The sequence below is a fragment of the Phoxinus phoxinus genome (genome assembly GCF_949152265.1).
Source record: "Phoxinus phoxinus genome assembly, chromosome: 21".
Lineage (NCBI taxonomy): Eukaryota > Metazoa > Chordata > Actinopteri > Cypriniformes > Leuciscidae > Phoxinus > Phoxinus phoxinus.
The window spans coordinates 24,724,941-24,745,869 of NC_136896.1; the positions used below are offsets into that span (position 1 = coordinate 24,724,941).

The window sequence follows — 20,929 nt, forward strand, 5'->3', positions numbered from 1 at the left end:
CACACATGCAAAGATGCTTTGGACTAACCTTAAATGTTATAAGAAGAAAACAATAACTGTACTATACTGGAAATATAATTACAACAGGGTGGAAATAAGTTTCTCTATCCATTTTAATGAGTGTAAACTAATTTCTCTTCACTGAAAGGAACTTTTCTTAAAAGTGTTCCTCAGGCTTTTGAGCAGTGAATCACAATATTTAAGTCACGATCACTATTGTCAAATACGATTGACAGTTAGCATACAGTTTGGATTGGTGGTATGGTTCTGCTCTGGGCAAGAACTCCCTGGGCATCCATGCAGCCTAGCATAGATAAGAGCAGCAATAACCCCCCTTAGGAGAAACAGAACAGAGCCAACATGAATGTATTGCAGATATCATTAATGTCAATATTTTAATGTACAACATCATTTGAGAATTTAGTCTGATTCAGGGGGAATCAGAATGCCAAATCCTGACTGACGAGAGGTGGAGCTGGGGATGGAGGAGGGTAATAAACTCTTGAGAAACGCGATAGCTGCTGATAATACTGAAGGAGCTTATACATGTATATGTGATAGGCATCGTAGTGCTATGGTAGACGTAGATCAGCTGAGTCAGCTGATGCGAGCTTGACCTGCCAGAACTGACGCTACGCTTGATATTTAGTCATTCATCATGAGTAATATATATGATTAAAATTATTATTTTACAGAGACTGCACTTACAATTAATCCAAAAAAAACAAAAAAACACTGACATTTCCCAGGTTTCATGTTGATTTGAACCCAGTTTATTGGAAAAAATACCCAGTAATACTCCACTGGTCAATTACCATTATTATTTTATATTCAGATCTCAAGGTTTAAGTGGTAGGATCAAAATCACAACTTGTTTCATAAATATGTGTTGGTGTCGGCAGATACTTTATTAATTTACTTCTATACATTTCAAATGGACAAGTGCTGAGTTCTTCCTTATAAGTATCAATACCAACTGTTGATAACCTTTTTTTTTTTTTACAGGAACAATAAAGATATCATGGACATTTTCTAATTTTTCTCAAGAGTTAGACACTGTTGAAAGATAAAATGTACAAGAGTACTGATTGCCCATCAGATTTCATCAACAAAAGGTGTGTTGACCAAGTTTCCACTGGAGGCCATAGTCTTTTTGCCAGACATGAATTTCTTTGCCACCTGAAAAACAAATGAGACCAATTTTGTTATGCAAAAAGCATGATGAAAGCCTTAAATACATTACTATTAGCAAAAGATGCACTATCAATGAACATGTTTGACCTACCCACTTATTTATTATTACTATTTTTCAGAATACATTTTTACCTTTATTCAATTTTTCTTTCACCCTAAAGCCCGGTTCACACCGCCAGCGACATCCCATTCATTTTAATGGAGCGCTGGCGACTTCCGGCGACAATAGCGACATTGACCGTTGGCGACAGAATGTGGGTGTGTCAAACGATGCGAGACACGCGACAAAAGTTCAGAAATTTTAACTTTATGCAAATAAGCGATTTTCGCGAGCGACAACCAATAGGAAAGAAGACTTTCAGTGGAGCTCACGTCACCGTCTCGAGTCCAGGCAAGACAGAAGAGTTCGAGGGCGATTTCACTGTTTTATATATTTGACTAACCACATTCATGGATATATAATAAAATGATGCATGGAAAGAAACTGTCGATAGTCTCAGGGAGTTTAATTCATACATTTATAGTTCGAGTGTTGTAATTTTAGCACTGCTGTAGTTCATTTTACAGTTTCCCCAGCATTATGTTGACTATTAGGGACAAGAAAATGTATTATTTGTCAAATTCGAATGGCGTTTTAGTAATTTATGACAGTATGAGTGAGTTAAATTTGTTGATTGATCGATCGGTAATTTAGTAAATGATTTACTCCACTGAACACTGCTGTGGTAAAATAAAACACTCTCCTAACAGCATATACCGTTTCTTTTGAGCCTAATTCCTAGTCAAATTAAAATGATATAGTTGTATATATCACTTGTGATGGTATTTTGTAGTATAGATATGACCAGGCATGCAGTCTACCAATAACATTAGAGCAACAATACTAGGAACGCCCACAAGCGACTACACAGTACAGTGACTAGCGACAAAGTCGCTGGTGGTGTGAACGGGGCTTCAGAGACAACAGTTGCTTACATTGACAACATCAGCCGAAGACACAGCATCAATTTTCTGGGTCACAGCCTCAGGGGAATGGTAGGAACCCTCTGCCAGCGCCTGTGATCCAATAGCTTCCATTAAGCCCTCCGAACTCTCAATAGACATCAGGTACTCGGCCGTCAACTGATTCCTGCTCAGACGAATTTCATAATAAATCACATGAAAACAAACAAATATGTAATGTGTAAAACATAAAAAGTAGTGCACTCTATTCCTCAAGCTATCAAGATGATGAAAACTTACTTGGCTCTAATGAGGTCAGCCGCTGCGAGGTTTCCTTGTGCAATGTCATAAACTTGACCGACTGCTGCATTGATGACCTGAACAGAAGAAAAAACCCATTTTAAATAGAAAACTTTTTACTCTCATGGGTAACACCACTAGCTTTTGTTGTTAAATCTAGCCTAATTTGTTATTACAAACAAAATGTGGCATGTACATTAAAATCACTGGCAGATGATAGATAGATAGATAGATAGATAGATAGATAGATAGATAGATAGATAGATAGATAGATAGATAGATAGATAGATAGATAGATCTCTTTTCGATGAAACAAAAACAGTAACTGCCAATATGTGACCCTAGACCACAAAACCAAACCAGTCACATGGGTAATTTTTTTTAAATCGAGATGTATGCATCATCTGTAAGCTGAATACATAAGCTTCCCATTGATGTATGGTTTGTTAGGATAGAACAATATTTGACCGATACACAACTATTTGAACATCTGGAATCTGAGGTTGCAAAAAAAAAAAACGAAACATTGAGAAAATCGACTTTAAAGTTGTCCATTTATGTTCACGATTGTGCTGCATTCACTCACAGAATAAATGTTTTATACATTTACGGTAGGAAATTTACAAAATATCTTCATGGAACATGATCTTTACTTAATATCCTAATGATTTTTGGCATAAAAGAAAAATCTATAATTTTGACCCATATAATGTATTGTTGGCTATTGCCACAAATATACCCGTGCGACTTGTGACTGGTTTTGTGATCCAGGGTCACATATTGTTTCCAAAATCAAGACATTAATTTCTTGCTTCTTGAATAATATCTTAATTATGACTTTTTCAATCATAATTTAATGTGATGTTTCTTGGAAATCAAACCCAGGGCCTTGGCTAGCGCCAATGCGTAGAATAAATTCATGTTAAAACCGGAGCGTAATGTAAATCACACGTACGTCTTTGGCAGCGTTAGCCTGGCAGATGGTGTACACTCCAAACAGACCAGAGTCAGTGTAGTTGGCATTGAAGGCAGAGGCCTGCAACAAAGCCAGACAGACACAGTTACAGAGTCCTTCATAAAAGCCTTCTTTGAGCTGAAGGTCTCAAAGTGATACTCACATCAAAGGGCTGAGCGGTGACCTTTGAGATGGCCTGACTCAGCTTGCTTGTAGTGTTGGAGCCCCTCTTCACACGTGGTCCTGCTCCGAGCACATGCTGCAGTATGCTGAACGCTGTGGCATCAGCTGATGTTACACTCGCCCCTTCACTCGTCACCACCGCATGAACCAGTCCTTGTCCAGTCTGATGCCTCAGCTCACCTGGACAACAGAGCCAGAGACTAACATTACACAGCGAGTCAGATGCGGCATTCCAAATCACCTACTTATACTAGGCCCAAAAATTATGTACCGTTTTTATAAAGAAAACGTACATACTTTTGAGAGTGCAGCAGAGTAGAATTTGTATTAACTTGTCACTGTCGCCTCTGGCTTGCTTAGTTGGGGACACTTAATATTCAACAATATTATTGATCTGACTGTACTAACGCTGATGTATGAGAACTGAGCTGAGCTAAATTACATTTTTCTGTTTGTTGCTTTTTCCTATTATCACTGTACAGCTGCTTTAAAACAATATGTATTGTATAAAGCGTTATATAAATAAAGGTGACTTGACTATTACATTCCAAAGAGTTATCAGCCCCACAGTGGAAAATGAAACCATATCTGGATCGGCACTGAATGGAACGGTTAAGCAATGAGAACGGTTTGGCCCGAAGGTGGAAAAGTGGCTTATGTTATTATGCATTATATCTTTTCATAAATAACTGTAGCCAAATCTAAAATGCATTATAATATTAGCAGATTCCTAGTTACATCTGAATTTGGTTGTTTATCATGTATTTTAATGTATTATATTTTCTAAAGGCCTAACAATGAGTAGATAAGTATTACAATGTATTACAACTGTGGTTACAATTATTCATTAAAATGTACAATGTATTATAACATGCATTACAAGACATGCACTAAAAAATACTTTTAGAATGCATTATACATCAACGCTTTAAGCAAACTGAGAAAGCCTATACATTGTAAAAGCATTTTGCTAAAAGGTGATGGTCAACTTTTAAGTGTTCGCTAGCAAACACATTACCTGAAAGAAGAAAATATATGGACTACAAATCCGAAAAGTTAATTTTTATAATAAAAGTTTTGGATTATTATTCAGCTCTCATGTGTGTGTTTTGTGTGAGGAACACTATCTTGCATTGTGTTCCTGTAACTCAGCTGGTGCATCATGGTGCTAGAAATCTCTCAAGTGAACGTACACACTGACAAAACATACACCTTGAATGTGCTGCAAGTTGCTTTGGATAAAAACATCTGCCAAATGTAAATTGTGTGTGAGTGACTTATATTTTACCCCAATTTTTTTAATTCTCATTGTTTACCCACCCTCGTGTAATTCAAGACCCGTAAATCTTTCATTCATCTTCGAAACACAAATGAAGATGTTTTAATGGAATCAGAGATTTCTGTTCTTCAATTGACAGTCTATTCACACAAAACTGACAGATTAAAATGTTCATAACGAGATCGTAAAATAAATCCATATGAATTGAGCAGTTTAATCCAAGTCTTCTGAAAAGACACGATAGCTTTATATGATGAACCGCGCATCAAGCAAGTATGCTTGAGCTTCCGTTTACCACATTTCAGTGCTGTACGCATGTTCTCTGACCAATGTTAATATGTGAATAAAAGCCTTAATTGCAATTAGCAATTTGTGTCTCTTAACAACACTTGGATGTAAAATATAGAAATATGGATTTTAAATGGATTGGACATGAGTCTGAGTAAAAGAAAGAATTGTAATGTTTTGGGTGAACTATTCCTTTAAGTGTTGCTGTCCATTTGCCGTCTATGTAGGCAGCAGACAGCAAGATCGTTCACTAGGTTACACAATAATGTTATGCGTTTTGTGTGTTGTATTTTTAATATGTATTACAATTCTAGTAGTAATAATGCTCTCTACCTCCACGGTACACAGCTTTGGATCCAAGAGTGCCTGTTCCACTGCGGATGTTCAGGAACTGCTCGCCAACCTGCTTAAGTATGTCATGATCCACACCTACACAATAACACAGTACAAATGACTGAATTCATTGCCTTTTTTGGGTCAGATTAAATGTTTTTCTTTAAAAAATATAATTACATACCAAGACCAACAAGGGCCATTCTTGCACTTGTAAAGTTGTTCTGAACAAAGCAGTGCATCTGTGTAAGAGGACATAAAAATACAGAACACTTTTATTTGTAATGCGTTATATGCTAGATATATTTGTGCAGGATTGATGTTGTTCTTAAGCAAACGTCATAACTTGTGTTCACAAGCGTGTATATCAGCTATTATACAACTAAATGAAACTTTAAAGCTTGAAGAATGGATTTTTATTATGTTAGTTTTACCATTTTGAGAGTTTTACTGAGTGTTTAGGCATTATATAAATTAGACTTATTAAGTGACTTAAGTCAAAAATGTTGGTTTACCTGTTCTGTGGTGATTTGGCCAATCATGTAGTCTGGACAGTACAAGGAATTGGACAGGGCATTCTTATAAGCTGCAGCATGCAAATTCTCGATGACACCTGAAGCACAAACAGATGAAAAATAGAAACAGGAAGTGGAAACATTAGAACTGCCACCCACCGATAGTGTATCATAAACCAATGACAAAACTATATAGGTAATTCTCCTCCAGTATTCCTCATTTAGATGTCAAGCTTGTAATCCTTGGCTGTCAAAACAGACCAAAGACAAAAAGTATTTCCCATTCATTATTTCCTGTGGAAGATCACAAGTTTGACTAAGGCCTTTTCTAAGTCATCAATAGTGTTCATATAGCAAGTGCCACAAAAGTACCAAGTTTTGCACCATTCAAATGAACTAAACAACTAAAGTGAGGGTTAAACCCTGCATACCAATCTGTGGAGTCTGATTGGCAAGTTCCTTATCCACTTTCACCCTAGCAGTGAGGTCTGACACTTCCCATTGACGAAACTCCGGTGCAGTGGTCACATTGATCAGATACTCCATTACAGTGTCACTGTGAGAGGACACACAGACAACATGATTTCGGTGGAAGAGGAGATCACACTAATCTTTACACATTATCAGACAAACTAAATATGTACTACTCACATATGATCTCTCAGGCAGTCTACGGTGTACACCACGTTCTCCCTGGAGCTTGACACACTGCACATAAAAAATATATGATATAAATTGACTTACAAAGTATACCATAACAGATATGCTTTGAGCATAATAATGCACCAAATATAGTATGCCAGTGATTGGCAGGTCTGTTCTGATAAGGTCTTGAACAGCAAAAGGGCAAAAAACAGAAGGTAAACATGGATCCTCAAGCAGAATCAGTTGAGAATCACTGTATTGTGTCACAAATAATAGAAGTTCAGAAGATTGTAATCTGTGACACTGTCAAACTGACCTTAAGCTTCCCCCAACAGTCTCAACACCACGGCAGATCTTGAAGGCGGATGCTCCCTTGGTTGTCTGGAACCAGCAGGATAGAGAAGTGAATGCTAATAGAGTCACAGCACACTAGCAGAACAGCAGTCAAACAGAGTCATGATCGATGTATACCAGACTGGCAGCCAGACGAAGCATGTGTGTAACACCGAGGTTGTCAATCGCCTCATATCGGCTTCCGGCCCTGACAAGCACACCAATCCGAGAAGCAGGAGAATAGTTTTCCAGGGAAGCGATCACTAATCCACTGGACAATTTTGTCACCTGGAATGGGGAAAAGAAAGAGTGTTTACACCTTCTAATTTGTACCAATTGCTTATTAATATCATTGTTTTGGCATTTTCAAGTTAGGCTGAACATTAATATAATTACTGATGTGACACAATAGACTAGAAGACATGTTTTGACTTGTTTTTTTCATGTATAAATAATTTTTTTTACTGGAGTACCTTATTTAGTCGTTTCCTAATAGGGATCCAAGATTTGGACACTTTAGAGGGCACAGCTGACTAAGACTGTTGTCATTATTCATCTCATTGCACAAGCTAATGATCCGCTGTCATCAGATGACTGAACTCACCTGCGAATTTTCACTATTTTATTTTCTATATTATTTAAAAAACTAAAGTGTATTTCTTGTGGATCTTCAAACAGGGATACAGAATTTGTTTAACTTGTTTAATTTCATGTTATATTTTGGTTGTATATGGGAGTTAATAAAAATATAACTATTTTGAAATGTCTGATTTATATCACCAAGTTGGAATTTGCATTTTAATTCAATATTTACCTATAACACACAATAAACATTAACAAACACCTAAATAGCATCTGTATGATTTGGAACTTTACAATGAATTCCATTTTTCAGGTTTGAATTACCCATAAACATTTCATCAATCACACAACATAGGCTATTTCTCATATATTATATATATATATATATATATATATATTAAAAAATGATAACAATTAAGAATTGAAATTTAACATTTGAATTGCTGTTCATAGAGATTTTATTCACACATATTTTATAAATAAATTATACATTTATACAATAAATATTTGAATAGAATAGACTATGGAATAAGTTTAATATTAGTGCACTTACATGGATATAGCTCGATATATTATGCAATCAATATGTTAAAATGTTGATGTCAACATTTATTTAAAAGTTGCCTGAAAACAATATGACAAAAAAAATGTCTTGGAACATATCTGTTCAGTTTAAAAAAAAGATACCTTGTACATTTCAGGGAATAAATTTGCATTATTAGTTTTTTTTTTTATCACAAACTTGCATTCAACTAGTTAACTCTTTCTGGTATTGCAGCACAAATTTCAAATTCACCATGGGCATGGCAAATTCAATTAAAATCCTATTTTATAGACAGTCCCTAATATCCGAGCAGAAACCCTCCCCAGCACCACACATACATGAACATCCTGGTACATGTGAGGAGCACCTGCCGAGACCTTGACCCCCGGCAGAGGCACAGTTAAGGACTGGTCCCTTTGAGTGGCCGCATAGAAGCGTCTCTGTGGAGAGAGAGACAAATAATCATCCACTGACCTGCACTTCCTGCGGCAGAAACTTTACTGGCTCCACGGCTGCCGCAACCTCCACCTTACGGGCAGCCTGGGCTGCATAAAGCCTCCTCTGAAAATCACAAAATACATTACGCCTCTGAAGAAAGAGTGTGTGCAAAATAACAGAATAAAGAGGGGAATAGTGAGGCATGGGATGGCTTACTTAACCAGTGTTTCACACAAACAAAAGGGGTGATGCTTGGGTAAATAAGAGAGCTACAGGCTCTTATTTTGTGAATGCGAGTTTCAGTTGAAGTCATAATGACACCAGAAATATGTTATTAAACATTCTAAGCCAGGGGTGGGGAACGTTGGTCCTGGAGAGCCACTGTCCTGCAGAGTTTAGTTCCAACCCTAATCAAACACACCTGAACCAGCTAATCAATGTCATTAAAGCTACAATCAGGTGAGTTTTTTCAGGGTTGGAGGTAAACTCTGCAGGACAGTGGCTCTCCAGGACCAACGTTCCCCACCCCTGTTCTAAGCTGTATAAAGTGATGGTCTCATCTAAAAGAGGTAAGAAGTATTGTATCGGTCATAATTTTGAAAACATTACTATTTTTCAAAGAAGTCTCTTATGCTCATCAAGCCTGCACTTATTTTTATCAAAAATACAGAAAGAAAAAAATAATATTGTGAAATATTACACTTTAAAATAAAGGTTTTCAATTTTTAATATACTTTAAAATATAATTTATTTCTGTGATGCAAAGCTGAATTTTCATCAGCCATTACTCCAGTTTAATGTCACATGATCCTTCAGAAATCATTCTAATATGCTGATTTATTATCAATGTTGGAAACAGTTGTGCTGCTTAATATTTTATTGTAACCTGATACTTTTTTCAGGATTCATCGATGAATAAAAAGTTAAAAAGAACAGCATTTATTCTAAATACAAATCTTTTCGAACAATATAGACTAAATCTTTAATATCACTTTTTATTCATTTAACACATCCATAAAAGTATTCATTCTTTCAACAAAAAACAAAACTATATATTAACTTTACTGACACCAAACTTTTGAACGATACAAAAGATTTCTATTTTAAATAAATGCTGTTCTTTTTTTCAATCTTTTTATTTATCAAAGAATCCTGAAAAAAGTATCACATGATATAAAAATATATTTTAAAAAAAGCTGCACAACGGTTTCCAACATTGATAATAAATCCACATACTAGAATGATTTCTGAAGGATCATGTGACACTGAAGACTGGAGTAATGGCTGATGAGAATTCAGCTTTGCATCACAGAAATAAATTATATTTTAAAGTATATTAAAATAGAAAACCATTTTTTTAAGTGTAATATTTCACACACACACACACACACACACACACACACACACACACACACACACACACACACACACACACACACACACACACACACACACACAAAAAGTAATGTTTGTAAACTTTTGACCAGTACTGCATGTGTGTGTATATATATATATATATATATATATATATATATAAAAGCTAATAAACTTTATTAATAAATCGCATGACAACTAAGATAAGTAAACCTTTCTCACACTCACACACACACACTTTGCATTATGTCACTCTTCCTGCTCTAGTACTGCTGACTTGAAAGGGCTGTCATATCAGGAAAGGAATGCTTAAGAGTCCATGGAAATGTTAAGAGAAAAAAATTAAATAAAATGTAAGCATAAATAAAATAAACTAGGCCTATACATCTGACAGTACAGTACTATAACGAATAAATAAAAAAAACATATTTGGTATTTATACAAGAAACTAACGTTAGATGCTTTTAAATTTTAGGATGTGGTTCCTTTGCATCTAAAAGACTGAAAGCCGCTGCATTCATAACTGAGTTTAAAATATGGATAAAATGACGAAGTTAATAAAATGACATGTTGAGAGCTGAACTGACAACTGTATCTCTTGTGAACCAAGTATATCATCGGGTATATCATCGTGAGAAGAACCGAGGCCAGAGTCTGTACCACCTTCACAAAACGAAACACAAAACTATGCAGCAGAACCTCTACTAGTCATCTTTAAACCTGTTAATGAAATCCTCACCGATAACAGGTTTATTCCCCGGATCCCCCTCATCTTCGCTCTCTCCTTCAGACAAACCACAGCAATATGGCTGACCTAAGGATGTCCTACCCAAAATCCTTCGCTCTCCTCCTTCTTCTTTCCAATTTTACGGCGGTTGGCATCCAGCTTTTTGGTGCATTACCGCCCCTTCTGCTCCGGAGTGTGGATCAGATCATAGATTACAATATAGCTTTGTCCATTTTCTTTCCTACACTTATAACATTCATTCCCTTCAAATAAACATGAATTGTCTGCATAATTTGTGTATTATTGAAAAAAAAAATTTTAAACCGGAATTGGATATTTACGTCAATTAGAAACAATTAACTGCAAGTCTCCTTTTTATTACAATTTTATTCAAAATTAATTAAATGAACCTACGTGATAAAACTGACCCGATATCAGTTAAATGTAAGTAAAGCTCAAAACAAAAGATTCATGAATGCTCAGAAGAACTCATAAATACGTATTATTACTACACTAAATACAATAGTACACTTCTGAAAAAAAGTGCTTTTAAAATATTTTATTATAATATTTTTTTTAAAGCTTAATATCATATAAGCCATGACTTTAATATGAAATGTAAATATAAAAGATTTTAAAAAAAATCGACAACAGGAAGTGGTTTGAAACGTGAGCATGCGCAGTGTGTCTTTCACTAACACGTGTTGTTAGACGCAGGGAAGCAGGTAGCAGGACATATCTCAAAGCTGCGTTGGTCATTACAGCGATTTATTTAGTTTATTTGCTCAACCTTAGTCTTTTTCTGTTAACTTAAATAGTACTTTCCTCCGTGAAGCTATTGCCGAGAGGACCCGTGTGTATCTAAGTTAGTCACCGGCTAAAACGCAGCAAACACGATGGTGAGTATCACGTGTGGGACTTCTTACTGTTTCTCTGATTCGTTCACTACATTAAACGTTTAGATGTTTTAATTATGCCTGCCGAAAGTGTGTTCATACACTAAACATTCTTTTAAAAGATAAGGTTTGTGTTTTTTATCCATTTTAGCTGTAGATCTAAATGCAAACATTGTTGACCTAATACTAAGTGTCGCCGGGTTAACTTTATGTAACGTTGGTTGGTTGTTTTGCTGATAACTCTTTGTCCTTTTGTGTGTCCTCTTTACACAGACTGAAGCTGAAGTGAATCCTAAAGCCTATCCTCTGGCAGACGCCACGCTCTCCAAAACCATTCTGGACCTTGTGCAGCAGGCGTCCAACTACAAGCAGCTGAGAAAAGGGGCCAATGAAGGTAACTTAACGTTAAAGTACATCCACATGATGAATGTTTCTCCATTAAGACCATTAACAACATCCATGGTAAAAAAAAAATCGTTCATTTTAGGCTACTAGTGATGGGCGCTTTCAAAAGACACTTTTTCTTTCTCGAATCAGTAATGTTAGTTCTGAAGCTTGTATCAAACTCGCCAAGTCCCGCGATTGCAGAAAATTATGCTTCGCTACTTGACGTTATACCGATATTGATTTCGAAACATTTCAAAATTGGTTTACACTGTTTATTAATTTTTATTAAAAAATTAAATAAAAAAAAATCTGTTGTTCGCCGCTGGATGGCGTTGATCTGGTGAACGCATGGATGTGTTTAATGGTTTTAACTGATCTCAGGTCAGTTATATAATGTAGGTTCATTTAATAAATTGTAATACTCATGCGTGTACAATACATAATAATAAAATAATATTTAGTTGCTTGTAATCAATTAATTAATTTGTCTAGCCCAAAATAACACTTAATATTCAGATATTTATTAGATTACACTTTCATGAAAATATTTTCGATTGGTTTTGTAAAAGGTGTCATTTATAAATTTCTTTTGCATTTGCATTGTTTACGGTTTAATACGCATTTTAATAAAAAACTAAGTTGTCACGCTCCTGTTTGGCCGAAGTGTGTAATTTTTGTTGAAGTGCAAGTTATTTGCATGTCTTTTGTTGATGTATTGATAAACCAATTATTCTGGTTTTCATTTAATATATTTGTTCATAGTTATTAGATATATTTACTTGACTTATTAACTTGCATTTTCAAGCTCTTTGGTGTAAAGTCAGAATGGGAGATAAAAATAACTGATAACCCCAAAATTACACACTTCAGCTTTAATTAGAGAAAAATTATAAGATAAGCTAAATTGACTTTCATTGTCTTCCACAGCGACTAAAACTCTTAACCGTGGGATTTCTGAGTTCATTGTGATGGCGGCTGATGCTGAACCTCTGGAGATCATTCTGCACCTGCCTCTGCTGTGTGAGGATAAGAACGTGCCGTATGTCTTTGTGCGCTCTAAACAAGCTCTCGGACGTGCATGTGGAGTGTCAAGGCCTGTCATTGCCACATCAGTCACCATCAAAGAGGGATCGCAGCTGAAACCTCAGATTCAGTCTGTGCAGATGTCTATTGAAAGACTCTTAGTTTGAGCTCATACCTTTTACACTTTTGCTTTCAGGTTTTTAAAACCGTGATCTCTTTTGTACTGTTTTTGTTTAGTTTTTTTTCTTGCATGCTAAAATCAAGCAATGTTGAGTATGACCCTCAGTTTCTGACAGCCGAAATAAAGTTCGGTTAAAATTAAATGACATTTGTTTGGTCGTTTGTGCAGTATAAACATTTATCAAACCCATCTAACATTTTTAAACACTGTTTTTAAAAAAGATTAAAATGGTCTTCTACTTTTCTGGTGTTACCTAAGGCAAAATGGAGAATATTATCATTGCATATAATTGTTTCCCCCATAGTATATATAAAAGTACAATAAATACTGACAGATGTACACAAAAGATATAGGCAAATGTATTTTAATTGTATATTAAACATTGGAATTCACTGTAGTAAATTGAGGTTTGAAGATTATTTTGGTGGACATAAATCTTAACCTTGTCTAATATTTTTTTTTAATGCGTAATTTTTCTTGATGACTTTTGAAAGGCACCGTTAAGCCAATGCATTTTCTTCAATCGTTTGCTCATAGCAAATAAAACATCTTAGGTTAATTGTCATAGGGCTTTTTATTATTATTTTTTACTAATTGTGCATATCAGTTTGAGAAGACCAAGACGCAGTTTTGTTTGGGTGTAGGCTACATTAAGCCATGTGACTTCCAAATAAGAAACGATGTTTGTATTACATTTCAATTTTTACATTTTTGTTTCATAACTTTGGACGATAGGGTCTGAAAATGACACCAGCTGCTGTTCACAAAAAAGTGTGACGCCACGTGTTGTCTGGGGGTAGATTTATGCATATTTAACATAAACGTTTAAAGTCGCGATTTAAATGTTTTCTTTATTTGATTTTCTTTGTGGTTTTGTATTAAGACTTTTGTTTTAGATATATGGTGAAAAACGCGCAGTTGGACTCGAACGAACCAACCACGTGACTTTAGAACCAAAGTCCAAAACAAACAAACAAACCGAGAAGTTTTTGATAGCCAGATAGACGGGTGAAACAACTATGACAGAGTCTGCCGTCTTATTAAACAAGCATGAAGTGGAACGTTACCTCAGTTACGAGGATCTGATTCCCAGACTGGAGTCTGTCATGGGAAAGTTTTCTAAACGGGACAGTTCTGAAATAATCCAGCCTGTGAGATCTGTGGTCCCTATACAGCAACACAATGGGTATGAAAGAATGCATGTTTCAGAATATTGCTATCGTTTACTGACATATTTCTATAGAAGTAAACACGATGCATTTGTCAGGTTTTTAGGCGTGATGCCTGCATATCTGGCCGCTGAGGGTATTTTATGCACAAAGATGGTGACTTTCTACCAACGTGCAGAGGGCTCCAGTTTACCATCAACTCAAGCCACAGTGTTACTGTTCGATCCCGAGCATGGGCATGTCACAGCGGTGAGACACACAACCCTCATTCCTTTGGCAAACAGATTACCTTCATATCATGTGCACATGTGTGAGATCAATTGCCATCTGTGTCCATCACATAAGAGTACATTAAAGAAAATGAAAAATATGTTAAAAATGTAGTTTAAAACATGTGCACATTACATTCATCTTAATTGGTTTGCAAAAAACATTTACAAAATTTTCAAGAAAATTTTACATTTGAATGATAATTAAATTGGTTTGTTAAAATTTGAACCGAACATTAAAATAATCAAATGAACTTAGGCTATATTTTTTTGAGAAAATCTACATGGACAGACTGAGTGGCTCCTCTCTGTGATATGTTGGTTGAACCACTTGACATTCATTTGGTGTACAAAAGATTTAAAAATATTATTAATAATAGGAGTTTTTTTTACTTAGTAAAGTTATTTAGAGTTGTATAAGGGGTGGGAAAAAATAACAAGCTTCTGCTTCATCCTGCTCCTTTTCGGACATATCGTAATTATTGTTTATAAAACTTTATAGATATTGTTTTTTGCTTCGGTATGTTGCGACATACTTATTGTATTTTTATATTTTGTTTTATTTTATCTTGTCTTGTTCGAAATAAAATAGAAACAAATAAAAAAATAATTTTTGTTTTTAAAGAATGTATTATTTAATTGGTTTATTTTAATATAGAAGTTAAAACATGTTTTATTACAATTATTGAATGTATCCAATTGCATTTTCATTGATGACTTATTCATGAATGTTATGTGGTGTAACCTTCAATAACAGATTATTGGAACCATTAAAATAAAAATAAATGATATTTTCATTACTCCTTAGAGATACAATATTTATTTTCAAATATATTTGTAATAAATATAATCAGTTACTAATTCATAAATCACTTTTTGGGGGGGGGGGGGGGGGTGTATGGGTGTAAAATATTATCAAACAGTGAACCAGATTTGTTTTTTGTACTTAGGTTTTCTTTACTAAGAATTTATTAATTAATTGGTTGATTTTAGTATAGAGGTAAAAACATGTTAATCATAGAAAATATATAATAATATCATTGTATGTCTGAATTTTACTTATCCTCCCATCCATCCATTAGTGATCAGTCATTTTACTATGGAGGATGACCGCTCTACCATCCTACAAATAACTATATAAATCCAGAGCATATTAAAGGAAAGTAAATGTTAGAACAGAATAATTCTGCTCTGGAAATGCTTTAGTTCTGCAACTGTCTCTAATGTCAGATCATGGATGGGGAGGCCATCACAGCCAAACGAACCGCAGCAGTGTCAGCCATTTCAGCTAAAGTAGGTTCCTCTGAAACTGACCCCAAATTTGTTATGGTGTAATATATAAAGTCACTTATTCTGAATGTTTTCTCTCTCCAGCTGTTCATGCCAGCTCTTTCAAAGGTGTTGTGCATCCTTGGTTCAGGGCAACAGGCTAGAAGCCATTATGATGTCTTTACTAAGCTCTTCAAGTTCAAAGAGGTGATTCGTCTGAACATGGGAAGTATGTCCATATATGCAGGTTATAAACAATTTTTTGTGTGTCATCCAGTGTTGTGTTTATTTCAGGTCCGTGTGTGGAGTCGAAGGAGAGAAATGGCTCATCGGTTTGTTAATGATCTCCAAGGCCCTGTTAGAGTTTGTTCTTCGGTGAAGGAGGCCGTGATGGGAGCTGATGTAATAGTCACTGCCACAGGTGCTAGTGAACCGATACTCTTTGGCGAGTGGGTCAAATCAGGTGCCCACGTAGCAGGTCAGTTGGCCCACAGATTTCCAATAGAGATATTTTGTGAGTTACGGTATTTAAGCAATATGCTACAAAAGGCCATGTTATATTGTTAATATAGTCACGACTAAAGGATAATGTTAAGATGCAGTAATATCATCTATATTTATGAGACATTTAGCAGGCAAAAAAGGTCCATTGTCTAAAGCAGGGGTCACCAAACTCGGTCCTGGAGGGCCGCTGTCCTGCAGAGTTTAGTTCTAAACTCTGCAGGACAGCAGCCCCCCTCCAGGACCGAGTTTGGTGACCCCTGGTCTAAAGTGTCAGAGCCATAGCCATGTGGTCAAGTGCTCCGACATCTCGTGCAATTGCACTTTGGGCAGCCCCAGTCCAACCCCAGCTTAAGGTCCTTACCTGGTCCAGTTCCCCTCTTTCATCTCCCATGATTTTCTCCCATGATGTATGTCCTCCTACTGTCTTAATAAAGGCAAAAAAGCCCCAAAATTTCACATCATTTTGCCAGCAATGAAGTACCCCATTTAAGTCGGCATGCAATAAAAATTCACCCTATTTTCTAAATGCATGTTATAGATCTTATTGTTCATCCATATGTGTTTCATAAAAAAAAAAAAAAAAAATCTAAATGTCATAACTGGATCTTCCGGTGAAATGACAGACTTATCTCTGGTAACATAGGACTTCTCCAATCATTTAGGGCACATACAGTGTGATTTATTCTCTTAACATTTTAGACCATTCTTTTGACCTAGCCATATGTATAGCATGCAGTCAAACGTGACACACCTAGCCAGTTCAGATATGTCATGTGTTCTAGCTCAAGCACACCTGGTGCAACTAATGAAGCCCTTGATTAGTTGCATCAGGTGTGCTGTAGACAACACCGGTTTTGCAGATTTGTGCTGTTGTGAGGGATTCTATTCAGGGGGTTGAATAAATTTGAGACTGCAGAAGTCAAGTGGCATTTTCAGTTGAATTTGGGGAAACCGCTTAAAACACTTGTTGTGTTGAGCTTATGATGGATTTTTTTTTTAATTTCTTGCGGGATTAACAATTATATGCTTTTGAAACCTGAAATGTCTCCAAACACTCAGGTCCTGTTTACACGAGAAAACGGAAAAATATTTTATCGCATGTGCTTTTCGTTTACACGGCAACGGCGTTTTTGGGGATTAAAAACGCAAAAAAGTGAAACCACCCTCCAGAGTGGAAATCTTAAAAACGCTCCACCATCGCGTTCCCGTCTAAAGGGTAAAAACGCGAAAGTCTGCTAAACAGTGAAGGCGTCGCGTACGTGTTTATGTCACAGGCATGCACCAGTACAGGAAAATAACAAAACATTATCAAACTAAAATACCGTATAGCATTAATTTCATTGACAAAAAAAAAAAAAAAAATCTGTCTTTTTTGAGCGACACGCGAAGAGCGCCGAGGGTTAAGCAGCAGCTTTTCCGTATTAAACATGAAAAACTGTGTCAGCGGCTCTTTCACTTTCAGTGCTTCACATTGCCACCTAGCCGCCTGGAGTGCACACTACATCGAATTTCACACACTTCTGCGTCACCATATGCACGCAGATTTCCCCCCAATAACGCTCGTCTAAACGCAGAATAAAAAGTGATAACGCAACGCCACTTTTGCATTTTCTCTTCAGATCGTTTCCGTGTAAACATAGCCTAAGTCAATCAGTGTGTCTAAATCACGTCCGAACATAACAAAAGGGGAAACTAGACAAATATCTAAATTTATAAACTCAAGACTTTGAGTAACAAAGTGAAATAAATCAAGAGTTTGCTTCCAAAATGAAAAATGACATGACCAGATTAATTTCGCTGCTTTAATAGTGGCCTCTCTGAGTGCTGTGCAGGAACACAATAAGAATGTAAACTGATGTTTTACATCATAGTTGTTTACTACATTGTTTTTATATATATATTGTGGTGCTGTTTTGTGACAGCGGTTGGCGCTTGTCGTCCAGACTGGAGGGAATTGGATGACGTCTTGATGAGAGAGGCTGTGGTGTATGTGGACAGCAGAGAGGGGGGGACAGCAGAGTCAGGAGACATAGTTCTGTCTGGAGTATGCATCACTCCCTTTAACACTGTCGGATCAATAAAATACAACTTATTCCACCAACATTTATTTGAGTTACCTTACAATACATGTCCAGATTCCTAAACATTTAAATGCTCATTATTTTTCCCCAGGCTCAAGTTTTCGCAGAGCTCGGAGAAGTTATAAATGGATCCTTTCCTGCTCAGCGTGAGAAGACTACGGTATTCAAGTCACTGGGTAACTTGTTTTTCCACAGCTGTGATCCAAATATCAAGATCAAAATGTACCGAAGAGAAAAAAAGCATTCTCGTCACTGATAGGAATTCATAGTAGCTGAATGTGCCTTAAAAAGCTTGATGTATGCATTCAATCCTCTCAAGAGACAAAAGGGACATTTTTCTATTTATAATTTTTATTATGTAAGCTCAAGCAACCCCTGCTGATCTTTAACCAGAAATTTGGGCCTGTCATGTGGGAGTTGAGTTGTGTTTTTTGGTAAGCACAACTTAATCCAGGGGCCTCAATTATACAACACACATATGATCAGATTTGATTCTAAATTAAATTAATTTCATTCTACGTCGAAATTAGGGAACAAATCACAGGATTTATTAAAGAAAAAGTTGATGTGAAAATGTTGTGTATGTGCATTCAATCTTTTTGTGCTCATATATACCAGTAATTCAAATAAATAAATGCAAAGATAATTAGACAATCACAATATGGATTATTATTAGTAGTAGTAAATTAGCAACTGCTTTGTAATAAGTAGAGCTGAATATATACATGTATAGATCACATACACACCCTCACACATATAACATTGATAAACATATGCGCTTGAACCTAAGATGATTTATAAAGGGAGATGCATTTAGGAAAAATCTTATACATATGGACGTTCTATAAAACGTTTGGAAATTGTTGTACGTTTACATTTAGGATAACTATGCGCATCTATAAAAAAATAAGGCCCCTGGAATTATCAATTTGGCCTGTGTCAGAGGAAACTGGAGAAAGCTATTTGTGTTGACTTGCTGGATATTTTGCATTTTTAAATGCAGGCATGGGGATACAAGATGCTGTCTCAGCCAAACTTGTGCTGGAGAAGTGGAATAGTGAACACTGAAGAACCAGCCAGCAGTTTCCTCCACTGGTTGCACAGGAGAACTGTCCCCACGACTGAACCTGCTTTCTCCCAAGGTTTTTTTCTCCATTCTGTCACCTGATGGAGTTCAGGTTCCTTGCCACTGTCACCTCTGGCTTTGTTAGTTGGGGACACTTTACTGTACACTGGACTGACACTGCTGTACGAGAACTGAACTGGACGATGATAGAATTTTTTGCAGAGCTGCTTTATAGGCGAATTGAACTAATTTAATAATTAATGATCTTTACACTGAAACTGAATTAACACTGAACTGACTTAAGCTGAAAAGCATAATTTTCCTGTTATCACTGTAAAGTTGCAACAATCTCCTATATAAATAAAGGTGACTTGACTGGTCTCATCTGCCATGGTGGTGGCGGTGTCTTTTCCCCAATTAACGATTATGCGAACAAAACCGCTCTCGCTCTTTACATAAAAATTACTTATGCTGCATCCGAAATCACATACTGTATTGTATGTACTACATTTGGTTTGAAATAGTATGAAACGTTTGTAGTATGAATTTTGGACGTACTACTTCCGCCATGTTGTCATTGTCATGTGACCTACGGGATCAGTTGCGTCGCTTCCGCTTCACCTCCATTCACAAATCTACTCCTGTGGCCTCATCATGGGATAGTAAAGTGTCCATCGAATACACACTTCAGAATCTCAATGGAAGTAGTAGGTCATCTGGGGACTTTTCGCCTACCGTTTTTTAAATACTATTCAATTCGGACATACTTGGCTCACAAACTGTTTTCACCTACTACTAGGATGGATGACGCGAAACTGACGTTCCGAAGCTTTTCGAGATCCCGAAGCGCAGATGTTTCGAAACACTGATCCGAAGCGTGATTCAAAACACCCATGTCACGTGACTACGGCTAAATGAAGCTTCGGAGTGTTTCGACAGGTGGCATGGTCCGCCGCATCTTGACCTCATAGGTTTTTGTGAGAGGAGTTTGATTTTGAGATTTTAGGTGATATAGTGACATTGATAGTGCTATTTGTTAAGTTATATTTTAGGCTCACATTTAAATGTACCCATTGACTGATAGGCTAGAGACAGACAGAGTATACATATAGTGACACATTAATAGATGCATAGATAAAAAAAAATATTTAGTCTAGACAGATAGATCAATAGATAAATAAATAAAAATAACATTATGCAACAGTGAGGAGCCTACAGGTTACAAGCTTCACATATTAGGAAAAATGCAATAACAAAAACCATTGAATGGCTCGTTGTCATTGTTGCTTCAGATCAACACCTGCAAGTGGTCACTATTGTTTCGAAGCCTCGACCACAATATGGCACATTTGCTTCAACTGTTTCATTGTTTCACGGAGCCTCGATCTGCCCACCACTACCTATCGTATACAGTATGGAAGTAAGCATATTCGGATGCAGCCTTCATCTGTA

At 36.3% G+C, this 20,929-nt stretch overlaps 3 protein-coding genes across 4 annotated transcripts; 2 read left to right on the forward strand and 1 right to left on the reverse strand.

The window, feature by feature from the left end:
* Positions 1-883: 883 nt before the first annotated feature.
* On the reverse strand, positions 884-10,829 carry uqcrc2b (ubiquinol-cytochrome c reductase core protein 2b). 2 transcript variants are annotated; one of them, XM_079595341.1, is made up of 14 exons: positions 10,645-10,829; positions 8,568-8,654; positions 7,106-7,255; positions 6,951-7,015; positions 6,641-6,697; positions 6,421-6,545; positions 5,990-6,087; positions 5,659-5,716; positions 5,475-5,570; positions 3,555-3,754; positions 3,392-3,472; positions 2,437-2,513; positions 2,170-2,323; positions 884-1,179 (listed from the first exon to the last, which is right to left on the reverse strand). In XM_079595341.1, exons 1-14 carry the CDS (start codon positions 10,675-10,677, stop codon positions 1,096-1,098), a joined length of 1,365 nt encoding a protein of 454 aa, XP_079451467.1. In that variant the 5' UTR covers positions 10,678-10,829; the 3' UTR covers positions 884-1,095. The 2 variants fall into 2 exon arrangements, with proteins under 2 accessions (XP_079451467.1, XP_079451466.1); XM_079595340.1 differs by lacking the exon at positions 8,568-8,654 and adding an exon at positions 8,432-8,533 and having other exon boundaries at positions 10,645-10,778.
* Positions 10,830-11,284: 455 nt separating this feature from the next.
* snu13b (SNU13 homolog, small nuclear ribonucleoprotein b (U4/U6.U5)) lies at positions 11,285-14,049 on the forward strand. The gene is made up of 3 exons (XM_079595343.1): positions 11,285-11,531; positions 11,802-11,922; positions 12,843-14,049. Exons 1-3 carry the CDS (start codon positions 11,529-11,531, stop codon positions 13,103-13,105), a joined length of 387 nt encoding a protein of 128 aa, XP_079451469.1. The 5' UTR covers positions 11,285-11,528; the 3' UTR covers positions 13,106-14,049.
* An 89-nt stretch (positions 14,050-14,138) lies between these two features.
* crym (crystallin, mu) lies at positions 14,139-19,866 on the forward strand (the record flags this gene model as incomplete). The annotated part of the gene is made up of 8 exons (XM_079595342.1): positions 14,139-14,305; positions 14,387-14,537; positions 15,788-15,850; positions 15,932-16,033; positions 16,121-16,304; positions 18,253-18,374; positions 18,503-18,587; positions 19,415-19,866. 8 exons carry the CDS (start codon positions 14,139-14,141, stop codon positions 19,477-19,479), a joined length of 939 nt encoding a protein of 312 aa, XP_079451468.1. The 3' UTR covers positions 19,480-19,866.
* Positions 19,867-20,929: the final 1,063 nt, after the last annotated feature.